General features: G+C 44.1%; 3 protein-coding genes across 3 annotated transcripts; 1 reads left to right on the top strand and 2 right to left on the bottom strand.

Annotated features, from left to right (window-relative positions):
* The first annotated feature begins 3993 nt into the window (after positions 1 to 3993).
* LOC127762240 (uncharacterized) lies at positions 3994 to 5852 on the top strand. The gene has a single exon (XM_052286673.1). It carries the CDS (start codon positions 4334 to 4336, stop codon positions 5438 to 5440), a length of 1107 nt encoding a protein of 368 aa, XP_052142633.1. The 5' UTR covers positions 3994 to 4333; the 3' UTR covers positions 5441 to 5852.
* A 1316-nt stretch (positions 5853 to 7168) lies between these two features.
* Positions 7169 to 13871, bottom strand: LOC127762239 (uncharacterized). Its single transcript, XM_052286672.1, has 11 exons — positions 13669 to 13871; positions 13047 to 13589; positions 12524 to 12601; positions 12252 to 12344; positions 11986 to 12081; positions 11404 to 11457; positions 11108 to 11311; positions 9476 to 9607; positions 9076 to 9141; positions 7999 to 8298; positions 7169 to 7851 (listed from the first exon to the last, which is right to left on the bottom strand). The coding sequence occupies exons 1-11, from the start codon at positions 13729 to 13731 to the stop codon at positions 7375 to 7377; spliced, it is 2106 nt and encodes a 701-aa protein (XP_052142632.1). The 5' UTR covers positions 13732 to 13871; the 3' UTR covers positions 7169 to 7374.
* A 215-nt stretch (positions 13872 to 14086) lies between these two features.
* Positions 14087 to 15207, bottom strand: LOC127761918 (NDR1/HIN1-like protein 26). Its single transcript, XM_052286249.1, has one exon. The coding sequence runs from the start codon at positions 15052 to 15054 to the stop codon at positions 14410 to 14412; it is 645 nt and encodes a 214-aa protein (XP_052142209.1). The 5' UTR covers positions 15055 to 15207; the 3' UTR covers positions 14087 to 14409.
* Positions 15208 to 20356: the final 5149 nt, after the last annotated feature.

Here is a 20356-nt window from a genome sequence, read left to right as displayed (position 1 = left end):
TTGGGCGGGCCTCTAATTAATTTGTTGCTCTCTAGGAGTAGCTAAGTACCGTACCCACATCCATCGGTACGGTACATGCATGTATGCATGTGTTGTGTATCAAATGGTGTTCGGTTTTGCTAAATTTATGTCGACATATATTTGCCCTGGTTACAGTCGATTTTTAAGCCACTTGATTCTCTGTGAGATCCGTATAGGAGCAGCGCAAATACGAACCGATTGTGCTGGAACACTGGCAATTAAAACCAACGACGCTAGCCAACTAGTCACCCGTGTTTTTCTGTTTGCAACCAATGCGTTTGTATATGTATCTTGTCTATTTGGCCTCCAATTCATGGAGCGCGCGATCCAACAATTTATCCCCCGGATCGGAGGAAGGGGCTAATTAATTAATTATTACCATAAACATTCATTAATCTTTGCAGTTTGTTCTCTTGTATAATTATAAGCTATTCCCGCCGTCCCAAAATATAATCATTTTTAGAATAGTAGCAAGTCAAACTATCTAAATTTTAACTATTAATAGTAAAAATTTTAAAAATATTAATCATGTAAATTTGATGTCACTATATCTATCATTAAACGAACTATCATAATATGTAACTCTTTTTATTTAAAATTTCCTACATTTATAGATATTGTTGGTCAAAGTAGCATTTCGAAAACCGTATCAAGACCTAAAAATGCTTATATTTTGAGACGGAGGGGTTTTCATCCCCTGCATTTTTTTAAAAGAAAAAATCATGGAGTGAGCAATGCAAAATATACATGTTGGGTTTTGTTCTCTCATGAGTTCAATTAACTCCATATCCATCTATCTCTGCAGATATATCTGACATGCATGTGTAATAGCATCAACCATACATACATATCAACCTATATTTTCATCGGTAGGGCAATGAACTATTTTTGAAAGTCACGGCGGTTTTGCCTTGCAATAAATTAGATATTTGAATAAGGCCACATAAGCAACACGTACGGTCGACACTAATTAGATTGACTATTAATTACTCACAAAAAACCAATAAAAATATAACAAAGTTGTAATATAATGAAACTTGTTTTTAAGACAAATCTAAACATTCACTTACAAAAGTGAATCGAAATATTTAAAAGAGAAATCGATTGTTAGTGTTTCAATATATATATGATTGCATGTATATATCTTCAAACATTACTTAATTATTTGTGATTGGGAGTACATTAATTATGAAAAAAAATTAAAAACCTAAACACAACGAGTTCGCAACCTAAATAACAACATTAACCACTAGCTACCGCAATATTTTGTTTTCTAAAGAAAGTTGCTTTAAAAAACCAAATAAATTTATTTTAAAAAATTTAATAATTAGTGCTTAATTAATGGACACTAACAACGCGTGCTAGCGCAATAGCGCTAACCAGCTATACACTTCTTTTCAAAAAAAAAAAAAAACAGGTGTGGTCCTTCCCTCAAGTGAGTGTGTCTTGCTTAAAAAAAGAAATGTGCAAATACACTTATTAGTACTAAGCAAAACCCATGTTATTTACCAAAAATAGGATCGTCACTACCAGAAACTAGATTACTTATGACGGCTAAAAACCGTCAGGATAAAACAAAAACACGTTAGGAAAATTGTTCGTGACGTGTCAACGTCAGGAAAATTCCGTCAGGACTAGCTTGTCAGAGAAAAATAAATTTGGGTGACGGAGGCGCGTCAGGATTAATTTTCCTGACGTGTACTCACGTCAGGGATAGTTTTCCCGATGTTGATGTGAGCAGTCAGTGATATTCATCTATCGCTGATGGTCTCCCCTATCACAGTTTTGCTGTGGTTTTTTTCTGATGGTTATGACCGTCAGGAAAATATATTTCCCTGACAATTAGACAACTAGCCACAAATCATCAGGAGAAAACCTACCAGAACATAGGCATGAATCAAATATACACACCACATTAGCAAAAATACTCATTTCCAGTATTCATCATGGATCACATACACACCTCCAGTTCAAGTTCAATATTTCATTAACTTATGGATCAAGTGCTACACATAGATCCCTCGTAACAGTATAATGTAGTTCCAGTTCACTATTTGAACATAACACAAAAGTATTAATTTGTGGAGTTTGCATGGCCAAGAGACTAGGTAAGAAACTTAGTACTAATTTTGGAGTCTCGCACTCAATCGAGGTCAAGAAAATTAGTTTTTTCACGATAGAAACCATTGTACACGTCAGTAAAATAATTGGCCGTCAGGCCTAATCCGATTTCTGGTAGTGGTATGTACCCCCCTCTCTCTCCCACGTACATCCTTCTAAATTCTAATAGAAGGCATTCATGCACCATTGCATTATAATACAAGAAACTAATTAGTATTCTTTTTATAAAACCACTTATTTTTTTAAAACCATATATTATTTTAAAGATCCATTTGAACCATCGTACTTTACTCGAAATATGTGACAAAACAAGTCAAATATTTAATATATTCAAAATTATTTTGAATTTCTATTTTTGTTCTTAACTTATGTAACAACATAGTTATTTCAAATACCGTGAAGAATTATTTTTCTATAGCAATATAGTTACTTCCCTATAACAATATACTTTTAATATACCGTAAAGAGTTATTTACATGTAGCAAAGTAGTTACTTCTAATATCACGAAGAAATTACTTCTATATATTTTTATGAGTTACTTTTCTAGTAGTCTAGTCGTCTCTTACACCGTTAAGAGTTACTTCTATTTTTTCATAGGTATTTCCCTAAAACAGTTTAGTTACTTCTAATATCGTGAAGAATTACTTCTTATATGAAACAAAAATAACATAACGATTACCGCAAAAAAAAGAAAACAATATATTGTATTCCGTAGGTTTGTTTCCTGTAGTATCTCCACGTCTGTACTTATCCGGTTGCAGGCTTTATCTTTACCTGTGTCCATATCCATATGTGTAATAATCACACGATTTGTGACGGCCCACCAACACGTCACTAGTTAACTCTGTTAGATTTTGCGTTAATTAATTATACGATAATCATATTATTTTTTTTGTTTTGTGCGCGGCTAATACTAGTAAGTTGTTTTTTCAACCGAACGTGGGGCTCCTTAGTATTTTCGGGCTTGAAGCTGAGTTTTATTATAAAAAAGAAAAAGTACGAATTACCCGTCTGAAGTATAGCGGTCATTCGAATTACATCCCTGAACCACAAAACCGAACATTCTTTACCCCCAACCATGCAAACCGGACGAATTACCCCTCTCAACCCAATCCGCGGTGGTTTTGGTCTACGTGGCAGTCCAATCAGCAATTTATTTATTAAAAAAATAGGTGGGCCCCACCTGTCAGTTTCTCTCTCTCTTCTATCTCTCTCTCTCCTCCTTTAGACGGCGACAGCGGAGGTAGTGAGCGTGGCGAGGCGAGGCGGCGGCGGCGGCGGAGGAGGAGGCTAGTGCGGCACGGCAGCGGAGAGGCGAGCGTGGTGGATAGGCGAGCGGCGGGGGCAGAGGAGGCGAGGCGGCGGCGGAGAGGGGAGCGCGGCGGCGAGGTGAGTGGTGGGGGCGGAGGAGGCGAGGCGGCGACGAAGGAGGAGGCAGGGTGGCGCAGGGGCAGGCACGAGTGGCGGCGAGGCAGGGCGGCGCAGGGACGGGTGCAAGCGGCGGCGGCTTCTCTCCCCTCTCCCACCCGGGTGCCGAGGAGGCCATCCTCCTCCACCGCTGCTCTGCTCCTGTCTTACGACCATGTTGTCTGCAACGTTGTCAACACGTGCTTCCGGGTGTTGCGGCATGCCGCCAGCGGCCGTGGCAGCGAGCTCCTCCAGCGCACGGCATGGCACTACATGCACAAGATCCTCCAATTGGAGCACCAGCCTGACGGGGACGGAGACCTTGGGAATGGCGAAGTCCGCGACGGTGATGGCGTAGTTGGCGCCGGTGAGGAAACCTTCGGAGGCGGCGGGGAAGCGAAGGGGGATGTGGGCACAAAAGGTCGTGGGCACCCAGCCGCTACCGCCTCGCCTCCTCCGCCCCCGCCGCCACCGCTCGGCACCCAGCCGCCGCTCGTGCCTGCCCCTGCGCCGCCCTGCCTCCTCCTCCGCCCCCGCCGCTCACCTCGCCGCGCTTGCTGCCTCCGCTGTCGCCGTCTGAAGGAGGAGAGAGAGAGTGAGAGAGATAGAAGAGAGAGAGAAACTGATAGATGGGACCTACCTATTTTTCAATAAAAAAAATTGCTGACTACACTGCCACGTAGATCAAAACCACCACGGATTGGGTTGAGGGGGATAATTCATCCGGTTTACATAGTTGGGGGTGAAGAATGTCCGGTTTTATGATTTAGGGGTGTAATTCGGATGACCACTATACTTCGGGGGGTAATTCGTAATTTTTCCTTAAAAAAATGGGAGGGAGAAAGAAAAAGAGAGGTGGGGTCCAGGTGGCGGTGTCTTGTAGGAGTACTCAATCAAAGGCAGAAAAGACAAAGAGACCCACGAAGGCAGGCAACGGCTCTCTGGGTGGGGTGGGGTCGTCTTCCTCCTCCTCTTCCTCTAGTCTTCCCCAAATCAAGAGAAGTTGGTCAAAACCCTAGTCAAACCTCACCGCAGATCCCCCACCCTACCTACGCCTACGGCTTGGAGTCGATGAATCACAATGGCGATGTGCCGTCGAGCCGGTGCCCGAAGCACCCGTCGCAGCCCCCCTTCACGGGATTCTGCTCCGCCTGCCTGCTCGAGAGGCTCTCCACTGCGCCTGCGCGCTGCTTCCCCTCCCCGTCCCCAGTAGCCGCAGCCGCAGAGATCTCCACCGAAATCCCTCAGCCCAGGGTTCGGACTACGCTCCTCTACCTCTTCCAGCTCGACGACGACCAGGAAGACCAAGGGCAGCAAGTCCGGGTGGACCAGGAAGACGAGCAAGGTCGCCAGCTGCAGCGCAAGCGCTCCCTCCGTCAATCCTGCGAGTGGATCGTCTGCTGCGACGCCACTGCCGACTCCCGCCAGTCATGGGACGGCTCAGCCGATGCCCCCCCGCCCAATTCCAACCCCATCATCAGGGCCAGGGGCTTCGTCACCAGGCCTGCCCAGATGCTCAGGAGATCCCTATCCGAGTCTTGGAGGCACGCCCGCTCTCGCCCCGCCGTCCCAACCAACGCCGCCTCCGTCTCTTCTGCCGGAATGGACTCCGAGATATCCTTGGGGGGGGATTCTTCTTCTATCCATGCTGCTGCTGCTGCCCCACGTCAGTCCTCTTTGTTCAAGAGACTCTACCGCCTCGGCCGCAGTCGCAGTGTTCACTGCTCCTCGCCTCAGATTAGGAGCCTCGATACAGGCACGCTCCGATTCCATCTCACTCCTCTCACAAGAAACAGCAGCACCAGCACCAGGCTGAGCATTGCAAACAAGATCCAAGGGAGGCGCCTCAACCTCTTCGACTTCTTTGCTAACCAAAGACAACAACTATAGTACGTCTTACTCCATATATTCTACACCCATCGAGCTCTGCCTACTTGCTGGAGGACATACGTTTCAGTATGTCCCAACCCTGTACATGGTTCACACAGCCTCACTTCTCATGCGCGCTACCTGGATCTGTCAATCACCCTGTACTAAGTTGCTAAAAGCCGCTGGACATGTTTATATCATCGTCGTCGTCATCGTCAACTGTGAGTCCCTGTCCCTCTATATTTCACCGTTGATGACAATGTTCGAGTTACCATGTTTGACAACACCAGCTACACAGTTTGCATTCGGTTCAGTAATTATTGGAAATTGTAAAGTAGCATGTTCCTTGATAACTGATAGCGCTAATGATTTGTCTCATTTTTTTTGTACTATGTATGCTATTATTATTGTTATTACAGAATAAGTTCCTCAACTTCGATATCAAAATTACTAAAATAGCAGCTATGACTAGCTGACTATGTTCATTCTTCTCTGTGACAACTCAAAATAAACTCAGTTATGTGGTTGGAATGTACCAAGTGATTATCCCTTCTCGTCTATCAGTTGATTATGGATGGTGTTTCCAAGCTGCCTGACATTCATGCTATCTGTGCCAGCTTTATCTTGGAGTTCACTCTCCTGAGATTTCAGCTAACTTTCCGTTGAAAAATATCAAACCTTGATGCATTCGAATCACGCATGATCTTTGGAGTTACGACTTGTAACCAACAATTCTAGAACGGCTTTTCCATTTTAATTATGTTTACTTTGGTTAGAATTGATGATTTAGAAATTTGGTCGAGTTTCAGTTCATTATGAACTTCAGTGTCTCCGAACAATTCACTGTGATTAATTTTATGGCTGTGAGCAGATTCCATAGTAACCCAGTGAATATTTTTGTTCCTTCATGCTGTTGCTCATATATCTTTGGTTTCGTGTGATTATACTATGAGGTATTAAATTTGTTAGTTTGATATTCCCTGAGACTAGTTCATCAGCATGAGCCCAATTTGCAAAAGCTATTCTTGTTCCAGTCGATCATGGTCCTCTTGAACAGGCATGTGCTGGAATTTTTTTTTACCTTATTATGCTTTTATTGGCACTGGATACATAGCTACTCCCTCCATTACATAATATAAGGCACAACCACTTTTTTTAGATGTTCCATAATAGTATAAGGCATGCATGTATGTAGGCAATTAACTATGACCCCTTTCTCCATTAAATTATTACCTTTTTAAATCATCCACTCTCATGTTCTCTAATTCTTCTCTAATTCTATTGGATGTATGCATTGTATTTATTAGGATGATCCAAACTACAAGATGATAATTATTTCTTGGTCTTTGGGTTATGGGTGGTTATGCATTGTATTTTGGAATTGAGGGAGTACTTCGTAGTACGTATTATGTAGCTGACTTGCCATAGCCATGATTCATTCATGTTGATGGAGCCAGCATCAACATAGTCACAAAACGGAATTGATGAACGCAGCTAATGGAACCTTCATGGATCAAATTAACCCTTCTTTTTTCATGGTTAGCGTTCTCACGTGTATCCAGCACACGAGTGATGGGAAGAATTAATGAATAAAAAGCTCATAGCTTCCATTAGAAAAATCTTAACTCGTTCCATCTGCTACTTGGTTTCAGGATAACTACAACCACACTAATAATATAACCACCAAACATAGTATCCAAAACCACACGAAAAATCACTGATTATTGTCCTAGGGATCAGAGCACGATATGTCATGGTGGCAAGTGCCTATTCCTCTTTAAATATGAGCTAAGCCAGAAATACATCCCAAATCATACAACATGTTACGCCAAAAATGCATTCGCCGCACAAGTTTACATAACCCAGTTGGCAGTTGATTATATGAAAAATCTAAATCAAATGCTATAACAACACCTCAATATTGACAAGGAATTCTGTCGACTGACATAATGTCGTCACCTATAGTCGGTTGAAGCCCTAGGTTTACCGCTGTTCGAGGAGTTGAGGTGCAGTGAAACAAATATCACTCCGATAACAACTATCAAGCAACCCACAAGCGTGCTGAAGAAAAGAGCCCCAGGATGTCTTGTCTGCACAAACCCATAGACTCCCCCCGATGTTACCAGAATAATATCAGTTAAACCATCACCATTGAAATCTTCAAGTACCAGCGCATGGGTTGGAGGTGCAGGGAGTTCAATGGATGCCAATAAACCACCAGAAGGAGAAATCACCACAGCCTCCAGATCACCACCCGCGATGATTACCTGTTTTGGGTCATAGGCTCGCAGAGAGAAAGCCTTCAAAGTTGGAACTACAATGTTTTCCATCATCCCTGATGGAGACGGAAGGTTGGACCATGTTGCACCTGTTGACAGTTGCCATCTCCATATTGCATCATGACCAAGTAGACCTGGAGAGTACGAGGTCACCTACGATAATAAAGAAAGTCAATGTATTGCAGATTACAAGAGGGAGGTATGGAAAGTTGAAAAGAAATGCACATGTGGAACAAGGACAACAATGTATAATTATCATTAATGATAGGAATTTCCAAGGAAAAACAGTGATGTGCTGACCTCCCCACGACTCGTAAGAAAGATGATATCCCCGTGGCTTCCTCTCCTGTGTTTATGACCATCATCTCTCTGGAGCAGAATAGGAGTCGCCACCTCTAAGCCAGTTGTATCAAATGTCCTCCCAAAACTTCTTGAAAAGTCACCATGATGAAACAAATTGAAATTGTTGTAATGGCAGATAGAAACATTAAAAAGTTGCTCCCGCACTGGCACACCAGATGTAGCTACTGCCCAACAAGGTTTCAGCACTTCCATTGAACCACTAACAACTGTTTGCTCGATGCCATTTGCACCAACAACCTACAGAAGACATTATCACTCAGTTTTACACTGGAAGATAACAATAACAAGTAGGGCACAAGTGAAGCTACTAAAGAAAACAACTACAATAAATTTGAATGCACATTGAAAGCAAAGAAATATGATTATGGACTTGGGTACCTGTATATCTAATTCAGTACACATCCTGTGGTAAACATGAAAATAGATTATTTATTGCAAAGTGACAAGGGGGTGTTCTTGTTCACATTTTTGTTTGGACATTGCATACCTTTTTTTTTGCAGTCATTTATGAGAAAAGGCATACATATAACATAACTAACACTTTATTAAAAAGTATATACTAGTGTGAAAAGATAGCAAAACTAGTGAGAGAAAAAAAGAACATTTCAGTGTCACTAAAGGTCATATTGATTAATTGAACTAAGTGAAAATCCTGAAACATTTATTTTTTGGGGCATTTGCAAATTTGCCACCAGTTTTTTCAATTTTGTAAGGATGCCACTTGAATGACAGTTCTAGTGGCATTTTTGCAATTTTCTAGTGGCAGCCTTGCAATAATGATTCAAAGCAGTGGTAAATTTGCAATTGCCCCTTATTTTTTTCATTGACTTTATAAGATGTAAAGTACACCATAACACCTCATGACTCAAGCAGCTAACTCGCTTAATGGACTAATCCACACTTCCACAGTTCTCCTTGAAGTTGCAGACAAAATATAGTGGCATGAAGACTTGTATTCTAAAAAAATGCAAATGAAAAGTGTAAATTGCTCTCTAATCTCAACGCTCAACACACCTGAACATGGTCTAGAACCCCATCTCCATTAATATCTGCATGAAGGCCTCCTTCTGTTAAATGAAGCTGGAAATGGAAAATAAAAATCAGAAAACAAAGACAGAAAAGTTGTATGATGGGATTACAGACATGTAAATTATGCGCACACGTGAATTATGATTTCCTTAGAAGGAAAATGATTGCTAAAAAATATATGCATAATGTGTACATATGCAAGTGCAAACATAGATTGATTTTAGTGACCATTCAGGTAGTATTCAACACTATTTGTAGCTTGATGTCAGCCAGTGGACCAGGCAATGCAAATTCTATAAACAAATAAATAATTTACAATGAACTAATTAGACAAGCTTTGGCAGGGACGTGAAAACACAAATATCACTGAGATATATCTTGCAACCTTGCAGATTGTACGTCCAGAAGCTAGATGAACAGCCTCTATCCCTTCTTTTTCGTGGGCAACAACAACATTAGGAACCCACCAAACTTGAGTATAGTTGGTGATTGTCGGAACATAAAGCGTCCTTTGTGACTGCAGTAGAGGAAAGATGTTACATTTCATGATAAAGTAACACGATATATGTAAATAAAATTTTGGTGTGAGACCACTGTGATTGTATTGGGGGAAAAAGAATTATGATGCAGCAAAGAAACAACATGCAATTTATGTAAGAATCGCCTGAATAATTGAAGGAGGACTGCACTATGCACATAAAAGATATCAGATGTATCTTAATGAATTACCGAGTGAGTCTTTAGATTGTTATGCATTAGATCACTAATCAGAGGCAACGATTTTAATAGTAAGGGCCAAACTCACATAGGCATGAAGTACACTAACATGGAATGCCATAAACAAAGTACATCCAACATCAAGCTATTAACATCACCTACCTACCTTACACCTCTGAACCAGGAAAGACATACACTAATCAAAAAATGAACCAGGAAAGACGTACCAATCAAAAAAAGCTAGAGATACTACTTAAGTACTAGAGATCACAGATCATTGATGAAAGTAAATCCAATCACCAATCTAATCTTATCTTATATCTTATACACTTCAAAATAGGGAATTGGGGGCGATGGCATATTCTCCACCCACTCCCACTCACGATATTTTGAGTGCAAATACATGGACACGTGTGTTAGTCGTTGATTTCTATAGAAAAATAATGCATCTGTTCTCATGAGTATATATAGTGTGCGTCCTAAACAGCTAATGTGAGGTATGGATTATTCATACCAGGCTTCCAGCAAAGTATGATTTCTCCCAAAACTTTCTACATCAGCATTGCTTAGGTAACTTTTTCTAAGCTACTTCCAAAAATGAGCATTTTTTTCTATCCGTAATCTATACAATCAACCAGTTAGGACGTGCCCATAGTCTCATAATCATGCAGATAAGTAGATCTGAGGACGAGCCATGAACTTGTTAGGTAAGTATGTTTGGTTCAAAGTTTGACTGTTCTTACTTATTTAGAATATAGTTCCAGGGATACAATTTAACACTAATTTTGAGAGTACAGTAAATGGATCGGAAAGTATACAGTATCTTCAAGACGAACACACTTGCAGATAAATTGAGAGGATACATTTTGAAATGAGAGTAAGGGAGGCCCTACTGGGCAAATCTTCACCCATTTCCTACTGGGTGAACACCAAATCCACTCTTAAGAACCCTCGACTGCCCCTGCCATCTTCTCTTTTTCCTTCTACCCGACCACCTACAATGTCATCTTGGCCCAGTAACTGCCAGCACCACTGCCTCCACTGATCTGCCTCATTTCAAATCCTATCCTCTCCCCTCCCCACGCCACTATCCTCTCCATCTTGAGTAGCTCTGTGCGCCGTGCAATCACGAGTGCTCCTGCTCCTGGTGCCTACGTTGGCCCATGCACGTTACCACTACTGCGTCCATGCAACTCCCCCTCCCCCCTCCCCCCTCCCCAAAACACCAAACACAAAAAGAACAACACAGTCAACATGCTAGTGCGTAAGAACTATGTGTTTGTGTCTGCATGCATTATACCTTCTTGATTTTATTTGAATTAGCCATATCTGCAGCTTTCCCAATCACATTTGCTAACCTATTGGAAACATCCTTTCCAGGTGGATTATGTTCACTGGGCTTGTGCACGTTATTTACAACAGCTTTTCCAGGTGTTTTCTTCAGTGCTTTCCTTTTATGCCTCCTAAAATGGGCAAGTTGCAGAAAAGTATCCTCTCTCCTATCCTGAAAAGGAAAAAAAATCAATCTGAGTTGATCATCACAAAAAATTAAATTAGAGAAATATGATATAGTAGTTATCTAATATCTATTCTTACCCAATGATGAGGCATGACCCCAAGAACTGATTCTCTAAATTCCCGACATTCGAACTGAAACCATATATGCCATGTTAGCTTGTAATGAGATCATATTTACTACAAGAACCAACTGTGTAGCATCTTGTGGTAAAATAACAGCACATTTGACATTGAAATCCAAATCAAAAGCAACATGGCAGCAGAATTTGATATTTACCAATCCACTAAATTTTGTTCAAAGATGTTCAGGCTATTGGTTCATCAATCAGAAAAAATTAGCAGCAGCAACATGCAGAGAATGAGTAAGGAATTGAAGGAAACGTGGCTAAAGATGCTAATAAAGAACAAATGGATTTGAAAGTACATTCCTGTAGAACACACGCAAATCATTCTGGTGTACATAAGTGGAAATGCTGAATATGCTAAAGAGTCAAGACAGCCACCTATACTGGCTGAAGATGATCGACATCATGATAATTAAACCAAGCTAACAAAGAACAAATATCAACAGCAACATAACACTTGCTCAGATTTAAGTATGTAACTGTGACTTCTGTTGGCAAATATACCATTATCAAGAGTGCTAGGCACAATTCTCACCTGACCAGGATGACGACTATTAAGGGCATGAGCATCAAGCTTGTAATTGTGTTGTGGTATCAGCACTGAAGCATCGGATGGTTGCGATGGGATATTCTGTTTTGTCAAAACAGAAACACATGAATAATGTATGGCAAGCTTTCCAAGCTATTCATGTCCTGTGCATGCTAACGCATGACACAAAATGCACAGAAGTGGCAACATCCTTGAAATAAATAGTAGTATAAACTATAAAGTAAAAGTCATGGACTACAGGATGGGTGCACCTCATTCTTTCGGCTCCATCTTAATTCACCAGTGCGGCCAGCAAAAGCATAAAGGGCAAAATGACGCAGGTCTGTGTTGCCTGTCTCAGAAGCCTGCATGACATCAAAGCGCAATACCAGCACAGGTTAGGCCTTCATCAGGTGAAGGAGCAAGGATACAACAACGTACTCTGGTTGTTGTTTCCTCGATATAAAATATTGCCCACAGTTTTATTTTTTCATGGGGCACACAGAATATAAACTAACTGATAAGCTTACAAATACAAGATAACCTGCTTCTCACTGGCGCTTCTACGGTGCTCTTCCCTGTTGTGTTCTGACACCATAAATTCATCGAAAAGCTCTGCTGACTGACAAACAAGTAACTACCGTAAGTTAACATATTCAAGCCAAAAGAGAAAGTTTGAAAATAAGATGTTATTATCAGTAAGGATTCAACAAGATGGTCAAGCATTATATGATAGAATTAGAACTTTGAAGTATCTAAAATTAATTTTGTAGAAATGTAGCAAAAAAAATAAAGGCATCCACACATAACAGCAAATTCTATAAAAGAATAAATCCTACTGCAAAGGAGGAAAACGATTTTTGCGTAGCCTTGCCTGAATTACAAACGAGGGATGGTTCTATGCTGGTGGCCCTGAGTTATTCTGGAATGCAACTTGAATTACAAACTAGTAATATGGTTATTATTTTCGAATCATTTGGGCACATGTAAAAAAAGAAGTATGATGTGTGTTTTACAACATGTAGATGAGCAGCAGTGGTATAAAGAGGAAAAGTAAGCATAATTACATGATGTTGCATTTCCATCCTTCCTCCGACGATGACCAAACCTGCATCCCCATGCTTGAGAGTGTAGTTGGTAATGGAAATGGCAACCTCGCGATGGTGGGCGGCGTGGGGGAAATCGTCCTGGAGATTAGCCTCCCAGAGCTTTTTGAGGTTGTGGTCGAAGCACATGACGGACCATCCGGAGGTGACGACGACGAGGAGCTGCTTGGAGGGGGAGGGGGCGTGGGCGTAGTGGCGGTCGACGGTGCCAACGGCCATGGCGACGGGGCGCCTCCCGGAGGAGAGGCGAACGTTGGAGGGGAGGAGGGAGACATCAGCCATGAGGCGGGCGTCGTGGAAGGAGGCATCGTCGGGGGAGGGCCTGGGGTGGGGCTGGAGGACCTGGATCTTGGCGTCGTGGGTGGGGATGAGGACCTCGGGTTTGCCGTCGCCGTTGAGGTCGGCGACTAGGGGAGAGGGGAGGCGGTCGGCGTCGTGCTTGATGGGGTAGTCGGCATCGGAGAGGTGGTACCAGGCCTCGCGGAAGGAGAGGTCGCCGTCGTGCTGTGGCCATGGATCAATTCAAGCGGGTTAGGGTTAGGGTTAGGGTTTGGTACCAAGGAAGGAAGAAGCTAGGACTGACCTGGAGCGAGAAGAAGACGGCGAAGGCGGCGAGGAGGAGGATGCCTAGATCCCGCTTCCGCATCTCGCCGCTCTCTCTCTCTCTTTCTCTTTCTCTCTCAAAGCCGGCGGAGACGGTGGTCTCCCTCCCTCGTTGGAGCCTGGAGCGGAGGAGGAAGCTACACGCGCCGGCGCTCTACGGGACCGGACTGGACCGTCCTGGACTGGACTGGACTGGACTGGCCTAGACACTGATATGGCCTATGGATGGGCCATATGTATGGGCCGAAATTTCCTTTGCGCCGTTCCTTATGACGACGAAAATCGGCCGCCCTTAAGTGTACTCCAGGAAATTTCATAAGCACATAGTCACATACACAACACAGGCAGATTCACATTCACACACCGAATGAACTGGAGTAATAATAAAAAATCGATTTAATTAGAGTGAGTGAGAGTGACCAGACCAGACCTGTGGTGAACAAAAGAAATTAAAACCAAAATGCAAGTACGGCACTCCTACTTTTGGGACACAGAGCACCACGGCTGAAAGCCAAAAAAATCAAAGCAAACACATGAAATACGTTGTACGATTCAGATTGCTTTGATTTATTACTTGTTTACCGCGCGCGGTACAGGACAATATACATACATAACGCGAGAGAGAATACATGTACATGTACAAGAACTAGGACTGTTCCTCCATGCATCCATCGATCAGTTTGCATGGTTTGTGGTGTTGGTTTTGATGGATATTATATTATTAGGCGACGGTGGTGGAGCAGCGGGAGCCGGCCTGATCTTGGGGCTGGAGGACGCCGACGATCGCGCTCGGCGACGGCGTCGGCGTCGGCTGCAGCTCCACAACGGCGATGCAGTCGACGGTGAGCGCGTGGCGTCCGGTGACCCACGCCGCCACCTTCCAGCGGAGCTGCCCCTCCACGCGCAGCCTCAGCAGCGCCCGCCCTCCCGCCACAGCAGCCGCTGCCGGTGGCGACGTGAGCGACGCGGAGAGCATGGCGTCGCCCTGGCCCTGCTGCGGCAAGAAGGGCGGGATCAGCGGCGAGGGGGCGGTGAGAGGGAGCCCGGCGTAGGAGGCGCTAGCCTGGAGGCGGTCGTAGAGAACGGCGGCGTGGGAGTTGGGGTTGCGGGCGGCGAAGGCGGCGTTGATGGCGACGACAGAGGCAGAGTCGTTGGCGGTGGTGGTGGCGGCGAGCAGCGAGAAGCGCGGGGGGGATGGGCGGAGGACGAGCCACAGGATGAGCGACAGCGACGCCAGAGACACCACCGCTGAGGACGCCACCACCAGAGCGCGGCGGCTAATTCGGCGACCATGGATGGCGCGATGATGATGCTGATGCTTGTAGGAGGAGCAATCCCTAGGAGACTCATCCGTGATGAGAGACATTGGATCGGATCGAGTAGCTACACTCTCTTGCTTGCAGGCTAGCTAGGTTGGATATTCTGAGAGCAGATCCAAGCACGATAAGAATATAGGAGGATATCCAACCACCTTAAATAAGTAATTATTGCTTTCTTGCTGCTGCACCAAGCTAGCTTGCTTAGCCATGCCATATTGCCAATTTGCCATCCATCCGTTTCGATTTCGAGCAGGCAGACAGGCACCATCATAAGATGCTAAAGTTAATTACGACGTTGCCAACAATAGGAGACGCAGACAGTATATGCAAAAAGATGCAGCTAGCTTAGCTTAGCTTAGCTTTAGCGGGAGTTATTAGCACTCAGTAGTGGGAATTAATTAGCTAGAGCCACTAACACTCTCAAGAGACACGGGTAATAAAACGTCTTGAACGAAGCAATCATTCATACTTGAATGGAACTAACAGAAAGAAAGAAAGAAAGGAAGGAAAAAATGAAAGCAAGAAAGCGATCGATCCCCTCTTCCTTTTTCATAAAGCAGTAACAGCTGATCGATCATGCTTCTGGATTCTTTGCATTGGTTGTCAAATGGAGGGAGCATCAGTAGTGACTGTGACGCAGACAGCCACTGATCGATCATCATGAACAAACACAACAACAACAACAAAAAAAGAGGCAAGCCGCCAACATGCATATCGTCCACCATCGCATGCAGGAGATCATCTAGCTAAGTGATCAAACTGCACATCGATTTTTCTTTTTCTTTATTTCTTTTATATGAATCAGCTGCACGCACTGTTGTGCTAGTACGTCAATTACTGTTAGGATGAGATGAACTAGCTAGCTAGCTAGTAGCAGTACATAAACCAAAATTCCAAAGCATCATATCCACGGTAAGTCTAGAAAATTTATGCTGGCTGCATCCACGGAAAGGGGTGGATTAATGGTTGCAAAAAAACTGGAAATTTGGTCTTCACTTTCTGTCCAAATTAAGCTGGTATTGTATAAATATACATATACTAGTAGAAGATGATGGTCAACTTGTGAATCTTCATTGCCAACTTTATCTCAGGGGTTGCTGAAAAGTTCTGCCAAACTCTATGGTGGGCTCAGAAAGTTTTGGCAAAAGGAGCACAGGTAGTCCTTTCTATAGGAAAACTAGATGGAACACGATTCCCTCACATTGGGTCGCGGTACGTGTTAAATAGGGTAGAAACAGCCTCTACCGTGGCGATTACAAAGGGATAACAACATATGGTTACAAGAGATAAGAATAAAGAGATAACAACACAAACGGGATAACTAAACTTATCTATATTTCAACACCCCACCTCAATCACAACTTAGCCCAAGTTGAGATTGTGTCTAAACTGTGCTAAACTCGGCGCCGGCAGGGATTTAGTGAAACCATCAGCTAGCTGATCTATTGTAGATATAAATCGTATATCAAGTAGCTTCTTCGCAACTTGCTCTCTCACAAAATGATAATCAATCTCAATGTGCTTTGTCCTTGCATGAAAGACTGGATTAGCTGATAAATAAGTAGCTCCCAAATTATCACACCACAATTGTGCTACCGAAGGTCTTGCAATTCTCAATTCATCCAAAATTTTCCTTACCCACATAACTTCTGCCGTAGCATTAGCTAAGGCCTTATACTCTGCTTCAGTACTAGATCTAGAAACCGTAGCCTGTTTTCTAGCACTCCAAGAAATTAACTTAGGACCCAAGAAAACTGCAAAACATCCTGTAGATCTTCTATCATCAGAACAACCAGCCCAGTCAGCATCAGGAAAAGCACTAATAAGCATAGAATCAGACTTACCAAATCTAAGTCCAAATTCCACAGTCCCTTTTATATACCTTAAAATTCGTTTTACTGCTAACCAATGCACTGTAGTAGGACTATGTAGAAATTGACAGACCTTGTTTACTGAGAATGATAAATCTGGTCTAGTCAGAGTGAGATACTGCAAAGCCCCTACAATGCTTCTATAATGACTAGCATCATTTTGTCCCAAGAAATCTCCATCTTCAATAGACAATTTTTCAGTAGTAGATAAAGGTGTACTAGCTGGTTTGCAAATAGACATTCCAGCTCTCTTGAGAATATCAGAAGCGTACCTGGCTTGTGATAGCACAAGTCCCTGACTCACTTTCTTGACCTCAATTCCAAGAAAGTAGTGTAGATCTCCAAGATCTTTCAATAGATTTCTTGACCTACATAGAGAGACCAGTAAAAATCCTGGACACCATGGAGCACAGGACCAGGAACCGGGTAATCCGTTTTTGTAAGGTCCAATGGAGCAACCACGCCGAGGAAGAAGCTACTTGGGAGCGTGAAGACGAGCTGAAGGCAGCCCATCCTGATCTCTTCGCCAGTTCTTCCGAATCTCGGGGTCGAGATTCCGTTTAAGGGGGTAGGTTTGTCACGTCCCAAAACGACTATAAAATACATCCCCTAAATTATGCCTAGAATAATTAAAATCCGTGTGAAAGCCTCCAACAATTAAAATGTGCAAAGTTAAAAGTCAAATAAGGCTTAGAGGATTTTTGTATATTTCCTAAAAGCCTAAAATGTGTAAATAAATTTTAGTGGAATTTTCAGAGCACAAATAATAATTATTAAGAAATGAACAAAGTTAAAATGATTTTATAAAAAGAAAACCCTAAAATCCCTCCTTCTCTCTAATGGGCCGAATTCGGCCCATCTCCCTCCCCCTCTCTCTCCTCTCCCCGCGGCCCACTTGGCCTCTCCCCGCGCGCGCCGCTGATGGGCGGGCCCGCCCGCCACCCTCGCTGACGGGTGGGGCCCACCCGTCATCGCCTTCCTCCCGCCGCTCCCGCCGCCTCCCCCGCGCCCTAGCGCCGCCGCCGCCGCGAATCCCGCCGCCTCCCGCCGTCCCCGCGTGCAATAAAGTGGGGGGAATCACTCCCCGTGATCCCCTCTCCCTTTCCCCCCATTTAGAGTAAAAGCCTTTTCTTTTCCGTTGGTCGTGTAGACGCTGCAGCTTCGGAAGATCCGCTCTTCGTGGAGGTTGAAGCCGACGTTTGGGAAAGCGAGCAAGGCAAGTCACATCATCCTTGAACATATTGAATCCTAGTTTATAAAATTATTTTGATTTAAATTATTGCATTATCGTTTTATTTAAATTCCCGCGTTATCACTGTTTTATCTAGCCATGCCTATTTACCTTTGTTATGACCTTATTATTATTGTTATTGTTATTATTACTTTGTTCACCCTAGAATAAACAAAACCTCAACTAGTGGGCACTTTATTCATGGTTCCACTAGTATGAATTTAGGTAGATGCTTCGCTGATTAATAGGACAACATTAGGTCTAGACTTTGGGAATATTCATATCACTTGGACACTATGGAATGGTTGGATTATTGTGGAATTGGATTCACACCCCCCCCTCTATTCAAAACCCTCAAAATGGTTTTAGGCTGGGCTCGGGGTGCATGGTTTTGATAGTAGCACCTCGGCCATATAAGGACCGGTCTTCGGGCCTCTGTTGCAAAGCACTACCGTACTTCCACATGTCTAGTGGGTAAGGCTTAGTTTGTGGCTCAGTCTGGTTATAAACAAAAGTACACGGATGGAGATGGACGAAGTCGGGGGGTCGATGGACATCTCTAGGGCAAATGAAGGCTACACGAGCTGCGGCCCGGTAGTCGAGATGTCATGGCACAGGGCCGGTGTCCTGCTACTAGGGGCTCAGTCCTGCCTACCTGTCCCGGGGGTTCCGGCCGTAGGTGGGGTTGGGTCGGTACTTTTGTCTATGGCTAGGATGGGTTGGAAACTATGTCACGTCTTCCGTCCGTATACCGTGGTGGTATGTGGCACGTGGTTACACGTGAGGAAGATATGTCTTGTGGGTAAAGATGTACACCTCTGATCAGAGTATAATCTATTCGAATAGCCGCGCCCTTAGTTATGGGCAAGCCGAGCAATGTACCCAAGTTAGTGTTTTAATTCTTAAAACCTGCTTAACAACTAAAATGTGGAATGATTGGCCTGGGTTGGCTTGGGACGAGCTGGGACCCAGGGTCGGGTTGCCAGTTTGGTCTGAATCATCGTAGGCCTTGGGTTAAGGCAGGTTCGTGTGGGTTCACGGCCTTGATTAATAATATTGTACAGCTCTAGAATCGTGTTTACAAAATAGCTTTGAACAACTAAGTGTCTTTTAATGCTGTTTACTGCAAACCCTAACCCTTTATATTATAAACCCCTTGTACTCCCTTGCATTTATTCTGCACTTATGGGTGTGTCTTGTTGAGTACGGTGGTTGTACTCAGTCTTGCTCAATTTTTCCCAAACCCAGAAGAGGAGCCCCTGGAAGATGAAGGCTTTGGTGTCTAGCTCGTGCCTGTCGTCAAGCGCCTGGGGTCGTCGCCCTAGTCTTCCGCTGTTTTTCGTTTGTCTTCTTGTGTGCTGGGTCTTCGCCGCCCATGTAATAAATTAATTAATTACGCTTCCGCTTTTTAAACTCTGAATTGTATCAACTTTTGGTGTACCTTGCCTCCTGGGACAAAGAATAATGCACGCACGTAAGGAACGCCCGTTGGGTTATTTCCGGTCGTGACAAGTTGGTATCAGAGCCCCCTTGACCCTAGGACGAGCCTTAGATCCCAAGCCTTAGCAATATTTTCGAAATAAAAATCCTTTCTTATTTGTGAAAATCCTCTAGTCTCTCGCTCTGTCCTGCTGCTTCATTTATCGTCAAAATCTGACCTTTAAAATGTTGCTTTTCTCTTTTGTTTTTGTTTGTAGATGGCCGGCAGCATCAACCGTCGTGGTCTGGACCTGACTGGTTTCGTTTTGGAGCTGCGGGGCATGTGCGTTGTCCTGGGGTATCCGCATGGAGTGGACTACCAGGGCAAGCAGCTCCCGGAGCAGGAGGGTGACGATGCAGAGCCCCACGCTGGCTCACTGCAGTGATCCTCACTGGCTCACCCGAGAGGACTTCGTTGACAGTCACCGTGGGTGGAGATTCCTTCTCCGCCGCTTGCCAGAACGCCGCACTCCTCGCCATCGGCACTCTTCACCAGCGCTACCCGGACGAGTTGCAGCACTCGCCCTACCGCTACCACCCTCGTCGCGGAGGAGCCCGCGACTACGCCACCTTCCGGGATGCTAGCTTGGAGGATGACGCTACCATCATGCACCTGGCGCGCATGGTGGAGGCGTACGACGCGGCCCGTATCGACTTCCACCAGATGGTGCGCCGTGGGTTGGTCGAGAACAACATGAAGATTCTGGAGCTGCGTCAGGAGAATCTGCAGCTGAAAAAGGACCTAGACGCAGTGGAGGCACAGCTGTG

Source organism: Oryza glaberrima, chromosome 2, assembly GCF_000147395.1.
Source record: "Oryza glaberrima chromosome 2, OglaRS2, whole genome shotgun sequence".
NCBI classification, from domain to species: Eukaryota; Viridiplantae; Streptophyta; class Magnoliopsida; order Poales; family Poaceae; genus Oryza; species Oryza glaberrima.
Note: the sequence above shows the minus strand (reverse complement) of the source record. Positions and strands in the feature narration are given on the sequence as shown.